General features: G+C 59.7%; 1 protein-coding gene across 12 annotated transcripts in view; it reads left to right on the forward strand.

The window, feature by feature from the left end:
- Positions 1-13133, forward strand: part of SYT7 (synaptotagmin 7) — a 65775-nt gene that overhangs the window by 26206 nt on the left and 26436 nt on the right. For 3 of the 12 annotated variants that reach the window (XR_013403710.1, XM_028833350.2, XM_028833352.2), the window contains exons 3-6: positions 3536-3615; positions 7690-7821; positions 8739-8963; positions 12412-12780. Coding sequence is in view for 11 of the 12 variants with exons in the window: in XM_028833350.2 (XP_028689183.1) it covers positions 3536-3615; positions 7690-7821; positions 8739-8963; positions 12412-12780 (806 nt within the window). In the remaining variant the exon portion in view is untranslated. Of the gene's footprint in view, positions 1-3535; positions 3616-7689; positions 7822-8738; positions 8964-11223; positions 12781-13133 lie in introns of those variants that run through there. The other 9 variants (XM_028833354.2, XM_077962633.1, XM_028833357.2 and 6 more) reach the window with 8 other exon arrangements.

Raw genomic sequence — 13133 nt, forward strand, 5'->3', positions numbered from 1 at the left:
GGGGTCTTGTGAGAGACCCGTGGGAAAGACCGGAGAGGTCCCAGAACCCAGCATGCCTCCTTCAAGAAAGGCAAACTCAGGGCTTGGGAGCATGCGCCTCCATCCTGGGTGTTGAACTTCAGGCAGCTCCGACCCCTGGGGAGGAGCCGTAGTGGAGGCCAGCTCTGCTTCCTGTGTGAGTGTGTGTGCATGTGTGCGAGTGTGTGCGTGACCCGGTCCCCCTCTGCCTGCAGGTGTGTGGAACTGGGCTGGCTGCCCTGCTTTGTTCCTGGGTCCCCTGTGTCTGCGTCTGTCTCAGAATTTCAGGAAAGGTGGTAGAGGAGGCTGGGCCATGTGCCTCTGTGTGTGAGTGTGCTCGGAGGCTGGGGGAGTGGCTGAGCGTAGCTGCAGCGCTGAGCATCTTGTTGCAGAGCCCCTTAGGCTGTCTTGCTGTCTGTCTGGATTTGAAGGCCAGGGAAGAAGGCTGGCTGCATGAGCAGGCGCTGCTGGCGACCTTGTGTGTGTGTTCCGTGTGGGGTCTGTGCTGAGTATGCTGACTTTGAGGGTATTGGTGCAGTGTGTGTGTGTGTGTCTGTCTGTCTCTCTGTGTCTGTGTGTCTGTTCACCCCTCAGCAGTGGGATGTGCATCAACTCATCAGATCCCTGTGTGAGCCAATGCTGGGGTCTGCCCCACCCTCGTGACCTCCTCTGCATATATGCTGCAGTGTGTGTGTGTGTGTGTGTGTGTGCGTGCAGTGAGAGGTGCCTTCCAGGACCTGGGTACAATTGAAACTGGTCTCTACCCCACCCCCATGCACCTCCAGTCAGGTGCAGGGCCTGGGGACAGGAGTTCAAAGGCGACAGCTTTTGCAGCAGATGGGGGCTGTCAGCACCAGAAGGACTTTGGGAGCTGAGAGATACAGATGCAGCCTCTTCCCTGGTCCCAGCCCCTCCCCTCAATCCCCAGCCAGGAGCCGTCCCAGGGTCCAGACCACAGGCTGTCCCTCTTGACTTGCTCTGGATAGAATGCTACTCTCCCCAGTCATCCAAGCCCTGCCACCCGCTCCCCTCTGCCTCAGGGGTTCCAGAAGCCAGGGAGCTCCTTGATCAGGCTGTCTCCTTGCTCCATGGAAGGGACTTTAAAATGCTGTCCCCTCCCCCAACACACACAGTTGTTGGGCTCTCCTTGCCTGCTTGTCCCCTCAGCAGCAGTGACGTGATACCCTGACAGCCCAGATCCCATTTCCAAACATTAATAACTTCCTTAATCTCCAGCTGGCTTTTTCCGGATCAGCCTGGCCACCCCTCCCTGAGAAGCGGGCTGGTGGTGTTGGGCTCCTTTGAAGCTGCCTAATGTCACCCGGACCCTGCCTGATTTCCTGTTAACTTGGGTTATCCCCCTGCCCTCCAAATCAAGTCCTGGCCTGGTTCCTGTCCCCCATAGCGCCTTGGCTCCTGCTGCAGAGCAACAGTCGAAGCCAGAGGGGAAGGTTCTCGTAGTTGGGGAAGGAAAAGCGGCAGACAGAGGCTCCCAGAATGTCTGTGGGGGGGCGGCTCGGAAAGGGCTGACCCTGCCTTTCCTGGCCTTAGGAAAGGGGCAGTGGACCAGCCCTATGAGAGGGTGCTGGCCGGGGCAAGCTCTCTTGCCAAGCCAGAAAGAAGGAAGAGAAGAGTGAGGGGCGGCATGGGATGCCCTCAGCAGCCCCCCTCTTGCCCCACACTGCCTGTGTGCTGCAGAATAGTGGGGCGGGGCTCCTGCCTGAGGGTCCTGCCGAAGGGGGCCCGAGGTCACTGTGGCACAGCCTCGTCGGATCTTCCCAGTTGGAACTGGGAATTGAGATTTGGACCTCTGGGTAGTGATGGGAGGGATTGGAGAAGGAGCTGTGAGTGGCAGCTTTTGTGAACCCAGGGTGTCCGGCATCTCAGTATTTCAAGTCTTAAAGTTCTGACTTAGAGGCAGCTGCTGGGGGCCCAGACTCCAGGGTGGGCGGGGCCATAGAAGGGACACTGCCAGGTGATGATTTCTGAGAATTGCCTAGTACCAGGTTCCACACTAGGTACCAGAAACCCACAGCCTTGCTTCTGTGGGAGCACGTGCCAGGAGATAGGAGCTCAAGTAAGTAAACAGAAATGCCCATATCTGTGATGAGAGCCTGGAGGGATGAGGAGTCTTCCTCCTGAGGTTCACATGGCAACACCATTTCAGAAAGGAGGAAAGAGGCCAGAGAAGGGAAGGGACTTGGCTAGGACGATGGGGGAACATGCGGTATTGCTGGAGCCAAGCCTCAGGCAACCCTGAGGTGTAGGGCACTGCTAGTGGCCTGAGGGAGCTTTGCTGCCAATCTCCCTAGATAGGCAGCTCCCGTGCCTGGGAAGGGGCTGCCCCTGGCGGGAGCGTCAGGGAGCATGGCCGTGACAGGGATCATGGCAGTGACAGCTCTTACTTTGCTTTAGAGATGATGGAATAATCGACTGTTGTGGCTGTGGTGCTGGTGCACATGACGGAGTGTTGGGAAGCATTTGCATGCGCACGTGTGTGTGTGTGTGTGCGCGCGTGTGTGTGTACAGCCAGGGAGAGGTAGGCCAGTGCCCAGTGGGAGAATGGGCTGGGAGAGGCAGCCCCAACCCCCGCATAGCCCCTGTTCCCCCACTGCCCACATCAGCCATGGACCTGGACCTGGCCCAGGTCCGTGGCCCATGGGTGCGTGTGAGGACGCTTGGTGGCAGCCAGGAATGTTAATGGGGCTGGGCTCTGCATGAGCTAAATTTAGAAACCCAAACTGAGAAGGTGAATGGTGCTCACCTTCCCAGCAGCAGGCCCAGTTGCCACTGTGGCCACGGCCCTTCCTTTAGCTGGAGGACCTGGGGTGCCCACCCGCTGCCCTGCCCCCTCCCTCCTCCTGCTAGTGTGAGGGACTCTGGGAAGCAGGGGCCTAGGCTGCCTCCCCACAACTGCCTCTGAGTCAGTGGGCAGTCTGTCTTCCTAAGACTGCCTTCCTAAAACAGCCTTGCTCCTGCCTCACAGCCCCAGGGCACAAGGACCCCCAGAGAGCCCGACAGTGGTGGACACAGCCCCGAGCAGGACTGGGGACATGGCCTTCTCCCCGCCCCCACTGCTCACATCACTGGCCACTGCCAACCTTGCCCTGCAGGATGCCACCCCCACCATCTGGGGGTGATGACGTGGACAGTGTGACGTGGCCAGGCGCCTGAGAGCCGTCTGTCCATGGCAGAGGGAACTGTGTTTCTGGGAGCTAGGCCAGAGCCCCAGGAGATAGGCAGACAGGAGGGGCTAATCCCTGGGAGTCAGGGATGAGGTTCAGGTCGAGGCAGATGAGGCAGGTCCTAGAGCCCAATGGGGCCCAGGAGCTGCCAACCGGGGAGCAGGCATCCAGGGGATTGGCCCCCACCGCTGTGACATCCTCACACACTGGTCCTGGCCTTGTTGCCACAGCCCAACTCAGGTCTGTCTCCTTCCCCTCTGGGTCCCTGTTCTGGGGAGGTGGGGAGGGTACAGTCCTGTTCCCCAGGAGTGACCCCAGTGCTATCTCCACAGGGCAAACGCTACAAGAATTCCTTGGAGACGGTGGGCACGCCAGACTCAGGGCGTGGGCGCAGTGAGAAGAAGGCTATCAAGTAGGTGCCAGGCTGCCAGTTTGGGATGGGGCCACACAAGCAGCCCAGGTGGGAGGAGCCCCTTCTCTCCCTCAGCCCCACAGACCTGACCACACACTTTCGGTTCCCCCACACCCTGATGCCATGCTCTCTACACCCTCCACATGCCCCAACAACTCAGGGGCCCTGTCTTTTCTGCCTGTGCCCAAGCCCCTTGCAGTGTTCCGGAGTCCCTGGCCTCCGTTTCTGCTGCTGTCACCCCCAGCACTGTCTGCACCCACCTTAACCCTGGTTGCCGCTTTCCCATCCAACCTTCCTGTCACACACACTGTGCCCACCACCCACAGGCTCCCCTGGACCTCTAAGACCCTCTCATGGGGCCCCTGCTGCTAGGCCAGGGAGACCCCTCCCTAGTAGACCCCAGGTTCTTTTCTCAGATACTGCCAGTGTTTAAGGATGGCCTGGAAGTGGGGAGGCAGACACGCCTTGTGGACCCCAGCTGGCCCCTGTGCTGGGCCACTCAGGGAGCAGAGCGCTGGGGAGCAGTCCCTCCCTCCCCGTCACCCCCACCAGCCGCTGCGTGTGTGGCTGTCTCTGCCTTACCCCGATCTCCTTGTTCTGCTGTAGAGCCCTCTTCAAGGGGTCTGCCCTCCCACTGCAGACCATCTTAGCCAGCCCTCTGCTGAGGTCACTGGGAGACACCAAGAGAAGCCCCCCACCCACCTGGCTGGGGACTCAGGCCACCTGGGCTCTGGAAATGGAGGCTTTCGCTGGGGGGGAAGCCTCTGTGTCCACTGGTCAGTGGCCCCAGCCCCTTCCTCTCTGCTGAACCCAGAGGTCAAGGTAGGGGTGGTAACCCTACACGTCAGCCTGGCCTGGACCAAGCCTCCCAGCCAAAGGGCTCTGCCTAGAAGCCGAATGCCCACAGCCCTCCCTACCCCCACTCTTCATCCCTCTGAAGGCCCAGCCACCCTCCCTTGCCCTCTGGCCCTTGCCCACTGCTGGTCTCCCTTGCCTTCCCCTGTGCATCTTTCCCCTTCCCTTCCCTTTCCTCTTTCTCCACCTTCTCTTCTCAACTCCCCGACCCTGCACCCCGCTCCCGAGGGCTCCCTTCCAGGCCTTCCTCTGCCCCATTTTGTTCATCTCTTGCACTGATCCTGTTTGGGGCCTTGGTAGAATCTGTGTGCATGTGTCTGAGGTGGGGCAAGAGGAGGGGTGGGCCAGGCTGAGGCTGGGGGAGGGCAGGAGACTCAGGAGGAGGCTGCGGGAGCCTTTGAAGCTGCGTTGGTTGCGCAGGCTCCAGTCTTCAAAGCCAAGTGCCGGCAGGGCTCAGGGGCTCTTGCAGAGTGCAGGCCCGGGCTTTCTGAAGGCGAGAGAGCGCGTGGGGGAGCACGGCCAGCGCAGCACCTGTGCCTCCTCCAGGACAGGCCGTTTACAGCTGCGGGCCAGGGCTGGGGGCCTGTCTGTGCCAGGTGATCATAACCTTCCTGGATAGGGGTGCGTGTGGCAGGGCCTGGAGTCCTGGAAAGGGCCCACGAGAGGAGACAGGATTCCCAACCAGAGGGAGGGCAGGCAGCAGGCTGTGCCAGGCTGGGACCAGTGCCCATGAGGGCTCTCTAAGACAAGGTGAGGCAGCCACGGCCATCCAGCCTGCCTCTGTGTGGTGCTGCAGCTCCCGCACTCAATCCTAGCCTGCCCCCGATGCTGCTGAGTGGTCAGGCCCTCTGCCCCGAGGGAAGGAAGCCACCACGTGTGTCTACATGCACCTCAGCCTTTGCTTCTTTCCAGAAGAGAACAGAAAGGGCCCAAGTCAGTGGAGTCACAGGAGGGAGAGCCTCCTTCCTGCACAGCCCTCCACGGGCTTAGGACCCCCCACAAAGGATCGTCTTATCAAGGATTCTAGGAAACTGTGTTCTTTAGCAGTGCTTTCCAAACTGTGTGCCTCAGGGCCCTTGTGCCCCATAGATGAGTCATAGCTGTTCCATGAATCAAGGGTCTCATGGTCGACTAAGTTTGGGGAACACTGTACACTCTGTCTCCCTCTTGGCGATACTGATATTCATGGGCACATTAAAGGCTCTGAGAAGTCCTGCGGTAAAGGAATCAGTGTTTCCCAAATTTCTTTAATCAAAGATCCTTTTTTCCAGTACCACAGTGGAAAAACCTGAGGGACCCTGTAGCTCTTCAGAACACAGACAAGTCCGGCAGTGGTGGCTTTGGGTGGATTTTTTTTCTGGGACCTAGGGTTGGGTGGCCCTAGATTCTGGAGATCTGGAGGGAGTGGGAAAGGGAGGCACCTACCTGCTCCATCTCTGTTATACCTGACACGGGGTGCCCCAGCCATGCCCTCGTGTGAGGCTCTGCTGGGAAGGGACATCTGTGGTGGGAAGGGGGTTTTTTGTCAAGGGGTTAGGTTCCCCTGGGGCCTGTCCTACCTCCTCCATACCCACCACTTACTGCCGCTGTGAGCTGGCTCTACGCTTTGGCTTTGAACCCTGTACACAGAGTCCCCTGTGAGACATTTCCAGGGTGTACTCTGGACAGAGAAATCTGTCTACGCCAGGGATGCCCAACGCCACCATCTCATCTGGGCCTATGGTGGCAGCTCAGCCTCTCTCCATCTTTCTCACTTTTGTGCCTGAGTCTGAGGTTGAGAACCAAGGTCAAGGTCAAATTCTAAATGGAGGAAAAAGCAGGTCCCACAAGAACATGTTTGCTTGATCCTGAGGGGTGGTGTGTGCCCCCGATGGCACCCTTCCCCACACTGCCCCACCTTGGCTTTGGGGAGCGGCACAGCCTCAGTCCTCCCCAGGCCTACCCCAGTGCTCCTCCCGGGGCCTCTTCTCTAGAGGCATTCCCGTGCCTGAAACATGGCTGCCTTCCATAAAAGTCACTGTCTCTATTCCCCTGTACTTCCAGCCCTGCTTCTTGGGGTCCCAGTGGCCTGATTAGCTGGTGGCACCCCTTGTCCTTGGCTCCCAGGGGTTCCAGGCTGTGCCCTCCACCGGCCAAGGCTTCTGCCACCCACCCCACCTGCAAGTCCCCACGTTCTCAGGAGAAGGTGGAGAGTCCGGGGTGAAGGTCCCTTCCAGACCCAGCAGCTCCACCTTGGAAAGGGATAGGGACCCAGGGAGGGGCTGCCCCAGCAGGCAGGCCAGGGACACACCCAGAGGACAGGTTCCCGCTACACAGGCCCCAGAACAAAGGACTGAAGGGTGCCCTGGTTACCTTAGTGACATCCTCAGCAAGGTCAGAGGCCTGGGAATGCTCCCCTTTCAGGGGGGTGGGGTGACCCAGCTGCCACATTTGCAAGGAGTAGAGATGGTCTCCAGTTCAGCTGAGATCCCCCAGTCTTAGGTTAAGGCTGCAGCCCCACCTCACAGAGTAGAAGAGAGAGCAGAGGAAGCCAGGGAGCCCCTCAGGCCAGTAGGAGGAGGAGGTGAAAGATGGTTAAGGGGCTGGGCCTGCCCCAGGAGGGCCTCAGTGGAGAGAACATGGAAGAGGAGAGAACCTTGAGTTCTCCAGTACTAGAGCTTTTATTCTACAGTGAGAGAGTTGATAGTATAGCAGTTACAGCCAGTCTTCTCCTTTGACCGGCCAGGAAACTGAGGCCAGGAGAGGTAGGGCCTAGCAAGTTGGCACCTGGGCCTGATCTGCCTTTCAGCTCCATCTAGCCAGAAACCAGCACTCTCCTTCTCCCACTCCCCCTGCTCACCCCGGGCCTCGTCCCCAACCCTTCTCCCCCACGTCCCCGCCTCTCATCATTTTCTCTCTCCCACCAGCTTCCCAGGTGCGAGGCTCCGGTCTGCCGCCTGCCGCTTGCCTCCTTTCTGTGTGGCTTCCCGGCCCTCGGGTGCGTGCGTGTGTGCATGGGTATGCTTGCACGTGTGTGCGTGTGTGTGCGTGTGCCCGTGTGTGCGAGGCACAGACTGTGGTGCCCGCCTGCCTTTCTTCCTCCCGCAGGAGCTGACCACGAAGCCCCGCCCCCTGTGTGCCCGGCCCCGGGGTCCTGGTCCCTTCTGCCCCTGCAGGACTTGCAGTTCTTGTTTCTTCTTGTATCTCCCTGTTTTCTCCCCTCTCTCTCTGCCCCTCCAGTGATCTAGACAGAGACTTTTGGAATAACAATGAGAGCACAGTGCAGCAGAAATGGAGCTCCTACCCTCCCAAGGAGTTTATTCTAAACATTTCACCCTACGCCCCTTATGGCGACCCACGACTGTCCCTCAAGTGAGTGACTTTACCTGGTTTGATCATATGTACCGAGTATCCGCGCACGCCCTCCTTCCCTCCTCCCGCCCCCACCCACCCCTGGCCCCCCTCACTCCCTCCTCTCGCTCCTGTCCCCCAACGTCCCCACCCATCCACCCCATGGGCAGGCCGACCATGGAGACGAGCAACCCCTCCTGCCCCCGCCCACCTGCCTGCCCGCTCCTGTCCCCTCCCCCAGGGCCAGCCTTGTAGGAGAGCCCCCTCGGCAGCCATACTTGGCCCCCCCAGCTGGTCCCGGGGCCCACCCCACCTTCTGTGCAGTCAGGATGGGGTTGCCCGTTTGGGTCCCGCCCCCTCGGTTGTGGTCGCTTCTTCCTCCCCGCTGTGTGCTGCCGTGGCTGCTCGGTGGTCGGTGGTCGGTGGTCGGTGGTTCGTGGCGGTGGTGGCGGTAATGGTGGTGGTGGTGGTGATGAACTCTGACTAACACGGCTTTCTCTTTCTCCCTGCCTTGGGGCCTCCTGGCCTGGACAGCCCGCTCTTCCTCCGTCGTTAACCCTTCGTTGTCCTGTGGGATAGAGTTGGAGGTGGCTGCCCTCCCCCAACCCCCGCCGCCCCTGCCCCAGGCGGTGGGGAGGGGCCCCCCCTCCGTTGTCGTGGTGCGTTGTTCTCCGACCCCCAGCCCGCCCGGTCCCCCTCTCTCCTCTCTGCAGGCTCCGCTGTTAACCCATTTGCAGTGCTGATGTCTCTCTCTCTCTCTGTCTGTCTCTTGTCCGTCTGTCTCTCTCCTCCTCCTCTCTCACTGTCTCTTTCTTCCTTTTATCTGTTGTTGTTTTTCTTCCTCTTCCACCCCCCCACCCCCACGTATGGCCCGCCCTCTCTCCCCCACCGCCACCCCCGGTGCCCCTCTGGCCTGGCTGCCTTGTGCATGCCTCCAGTGGCACCCTCCTGTCGGGCGCCAAAGTGGCCGCCGCGGCGGGGCTGGCGGTGGAGCGGGAAGGCCGGCTGGGGGAGAAGCCGGCGCCGGTGCCACCACCCGGAGAGGACGCCTTGAGAAGCGGCGGGGCTGCCCCCAGCGAGCCGGGCAGCAGTGGCAAGGCCGGGAGAGGCCGCTGGCGGACGGTGCAGAGCCACCTGGCCGCAGGGAAGCTCAACTTGTCCAAGTGAGTGATGGCGCCCCATGGCTGCCGGAGCCGTGAGCTCAGGCCTGCCCTGTCAGGGTGGACAGCGGGACCCCTGGCATGCCCGCTGCTGCCCCCAGAGGTGCCGTCCTCGGCCCCTGGCTCATTCCATCCCTTCATGAGACTCTCCCATCATCCTTGCCATTTGGCACGACGAACTCAGCCATACAGCGATGCATTTCAGCCTCTGGCTGATGCCCCATCAGTCCCTTCCTTTGCCAGTGACCAGGTCATTCCATTTTCTGCCCCCAGGGCAGCTTCATTTCAGTTTCCGGGTCATCCCATCCTCTTTGATTGGCCGCCCCATCTCAGCCACCAGGTCATCCCTCCACGGGCAGCAGGCCTGTGGTTGTTCCATCTCATCCTGGGTATCTGGCCCACTCTCAACCTGACAGTCACCCATCAGCTCCCAGGCTTTCCCTCTTACTGCCAGCAGACGGCTGTAGACCCAGAAGTTGAGCCATTCCATTTTTGACCATGGGGTGACTCCACTGGCTGTCCCAGTCTTGCTCGAACCATACATCATCTGTTGTGGAAGCCACTCACGAGCAGCCACAGGCTGCCCCATCGGTTCATCCTCATCTCAGCCATCCCTGTTGGCTGTCCCAGTCTTGGTTACCGAGCTATCCCACCATTGGCTGTTGGGACCGTGTATTCCTGGAGGTTGGGTTGTCAAACCCCAGCTAGCTTCACTCGCCAGATGTCATGGGGTGTTCTAGACATCAGGCAGAAGGAGCTGTCCCCTCTGTAATAGCTGTCTGAGCTAGTCAAAGAGTCAGGCCCACTCTTGGCTGATGGACGTAGGATTGGCCCCTGTTTTCCACAGATAGTATATCCCCTCTCATGGGGCAGCTTTATTCTCATCTTGGCCTTTGGAAACTTCTGATTCCCCTCCGCAGAGCCCTTCTAGACCCTGAGTCCTTTGAGCTGTGACCAGTTTCCCTTGGGGTATAAATTCCATTTTCAGAAGTTGGAACTCCCAACTAATGGAGCAGCCTCCCACTTAACAGGTCAACAGCCCTGCCCCTTTCTAGCTGTTGGGCCATCCTGTTGCCTCAACTGAGGGCCCTCCTGATTCTCTTCAGAAGATCTGTGGTTCCTGCTATTGGGAGCACTGAAGGCCACCGTACTGAGATCTCGTTCGCTAGTTGGCTTGAGTGCACACAAGCCAATTTCTCCCAACATCTGGCCTCAGGAGGGTCCCACAGGGAAGCCACACACCCCTTTAGAGAGCCTGGCCCAGTGCCCCACCCTCCCAGCCTGCCCCAGCCAGTCTCCAGGCCAGTTAGGCCTCCATGCCATCCTCTGGCTTCAGGCCTGGAGGAACCAATTTTAGTTTCCTGTGACTGAGAGGTTGTAAATTGGACTAATTTTGGATGTGATAGGAAACCAAAATGAGGTCACCAAGGAGGAGGAGGAGGCAGCTGCCAATGTGCCACCCTCCCTCTGCCTCCACCTGCCCCCAGGGAGCCGTGGGCCTACCTGGCCGGCCAGGCCTGGGCCTGCCCCTGGAGGTAGCCCTGATTTCAGGCCTGAGTCAGGCAAGGCTGCCACCCCTCCAAGACCCCAGCTAAAGCCATGTTTTGCTTTCTTCTCTCTCTCTTTCGCTCTCTCTTTACTATACTCTTTCTTTCTCTCTTTCACTCTCTTTCTTTCTCTCTCTCAGCCCACAGGGGTAGCCTAACTGTTGTCTTTTGGTTCCCAGGGTAGGCTCAGAGGGTGAGCAAAGCTGAGGTCTGGTTGCAGTGGTGAAAGTGGCTCCCAAGGGCTCTGGGGCCTCCTCCCTTGGGCAGCCCGGGAGATACTTGACTGCCCCATGGCTCTAGACCAGAGGTCAGCAAACTTACTCCCAGTAAAAGGCCACTTGGAAAATATTTAGGCTTTATAAGCCATATAGTCTCTTGCATAATGACTCAACCCTGCCATTGTGGAATGAAAGCAGCCAGAGACAGCATGTAAACTAATGCCAATGGCTTGGTTCCAGTAAAACTTTATTTACAGAGACAAGCAGCAGGCCAGATGTGGCCCACAGGCAATGACTTCCCAACCCCTCCCCAGGGCCATTGGATTGAGAGGTGGAGGGAAGGGACAGAGGAGGAGACGATTGGAACCCTGAAGTTCCAAGATGAGAAATGATTCACCCAAAGCTGCTCATTCAGCCCAGTCTCCAGCTCCGCTCTGGTGCCTGGGGGCAGCCTGGCTCTGGCCCTGCCTGTGGGATATGGTGAAATCTCCAGCCAGCGCATGAAGCAGACAGGTTCTCCAGGGGAGGCCAGGGACTTCGGACTCCAACCACTGGCATGGGGACCTTTTACCAATACAGCATTTTCAATACAGCCCAACCTCATTAGATCCTCATGGCAACTCTGTGACAGAGGAAGCTCGGGGATTATTTTATTACTCCCATTTCGTAGATGAAGAAACTGAGGCCCAGAGAGATGGAGTCACTTTTCCAGAGTCCCATATTTAGTAAGTGGCAGAGGTGGGGTTCAAACCCAGGTCTCTATGAGGCTATACAGAATCTGACCAGCCATGTCCTAGTTCTCTGTCCTTGCCCCACTTCCCAGTGCACTTCAGAGATGCTGATGGGCCTGTGGGAGAGCACCCCCTTGCAAATGCATCAAAGACAGTCACCCTCTTCTCTGCTAGAACTGCGGTGAAGTGTCGGATGAGTGGATACTGGGCTCCCACCCTGTCTGCACTCTTTCCTTGGTCCAGTCCTCTGACTGGGAGATACTTCCAAGATCCCAGGAGAGGATGCTGGACCTTTGAAACAAAGAACCCTGGAAAGAGGGCAAAGACCCATGCCAGAGCCTGAATCCTAAGGAGGTGCTGGCCACAGGGCAGAGGTCTGCCGCTTCCTCACCTCTGCGGACAAAGTATAAGAACTGATGGCTTCCCCGGCCTCCCCAGGATTACTAGGCCAGCTCTGTGCTGGCCTGGATTTCTTCCTGTCTCCAAAGGATGGCAGTACTTAGAACACAGAGGCAGACTTTCCTCGTGTCCCCCAGCGAGACAGCGGGAGGAGCCACAGCAGCTCCCTCCACCCCTCCCACTCCAACATGACAGGCAGCCGCAGGGCCCAGGGGACCTGCCTTCACCACGCAGCCTTGGCAGCACTGGCAGCCCACTCAGACCAGCAGGGAGGTCGGCTTAGCCAGGAGGTATTCGGGCACTAGCTGAGCCAGGGCCAGAAGGTGGGCGGGCGGAGCCGACCTGGGGACTCAGGGTGGGTGCGAGGGCTTTGCAGCCTCCTGGGAGAGGCAGTGGCGGCGACGGCAGCGGCGACAGCTCCGATGGAGGCCTGGCGAGGTCCGACAGCGCGCACCCTGCACTGGGGCCTCCTAGTCCTGGCCCTCGGCTTCTTTCTCCTCCACTGTGATCCCTTCACCTGCTTCTCCTTTCTCTCCTCTCCTCCACCTGCCCCAAGTTTCGAGGACTCCACCCTGTCCACGGCCACTACCCTTGAGTCTATCCCCAGCTCCACGGGAGAGCCGAAATGCCAGCGACCCCGCACCCTGATGCGGCAGCAGAGCCTGCAGCAGCCGCTGAGCCAGCACCAGCGGGGCCGGCAGCCCAGCCAGCCCACCACCAGCCAGAGCCTGGGCCAGCTGCAGGCCCACATGGCCTCGGCGCCGGGCCCCAACCCCCGGGCCTATGGCCGGGGCCAGGCTCGGCAGGGCACCTCGGCCGGCTCCAAGTACCGGGCGGCGGGGGGCCGCAGCCGCTCCAACCCGGGCAGCTGGGACCACGTGGTGGGGCAGATTCGAAACCGAGGCTTGGACATGAAATCCTTCCTGTAAGTCCTCCCCTTGAGCGGGCCGGCCCCCACCTCCCCGACCCAGCCTCCTGCCCCCTAGATCTCCTTGGAAGCAGCTGGTTGTGTGTACCTCCCGGCCCTCCATCCCCTTGGCAGGGTGCCAAGCAGACTTGGCAGCCCCCTCCTTAGCCTCTTGTGGCTCATGCCTGAAGGCCACCATGGAAGGATTCTGAGCCACCTCCCTACGAGGACCCCTGCCTTTAGGGAAGTTCCCCCCTAAAAGTTAGGTGGAGACACTGGACAATGCCCTGAGATACATCTCTTCTCCCCAGCTAGTCCCAGGCTGCTCTTGGCCTCCCAGCCGGTCTTCCTTCACTCCTGCAACCTCTCTC

This window comes from Macaca mulatta, chromosome 14 (genome assembly GCF_049350105.2).
Source record: "Macaca mulatta isolate MMU2019108-1 chromosome 14, T2T-MMU8v2.0, whole genome shotgun sequence".
NCBI classification, from domain to species: Eukaryota; Metazoa; Chordata; class Mammalia; order Primates; family Cercopithecidae; genus Macaca; species Macaca mulatta.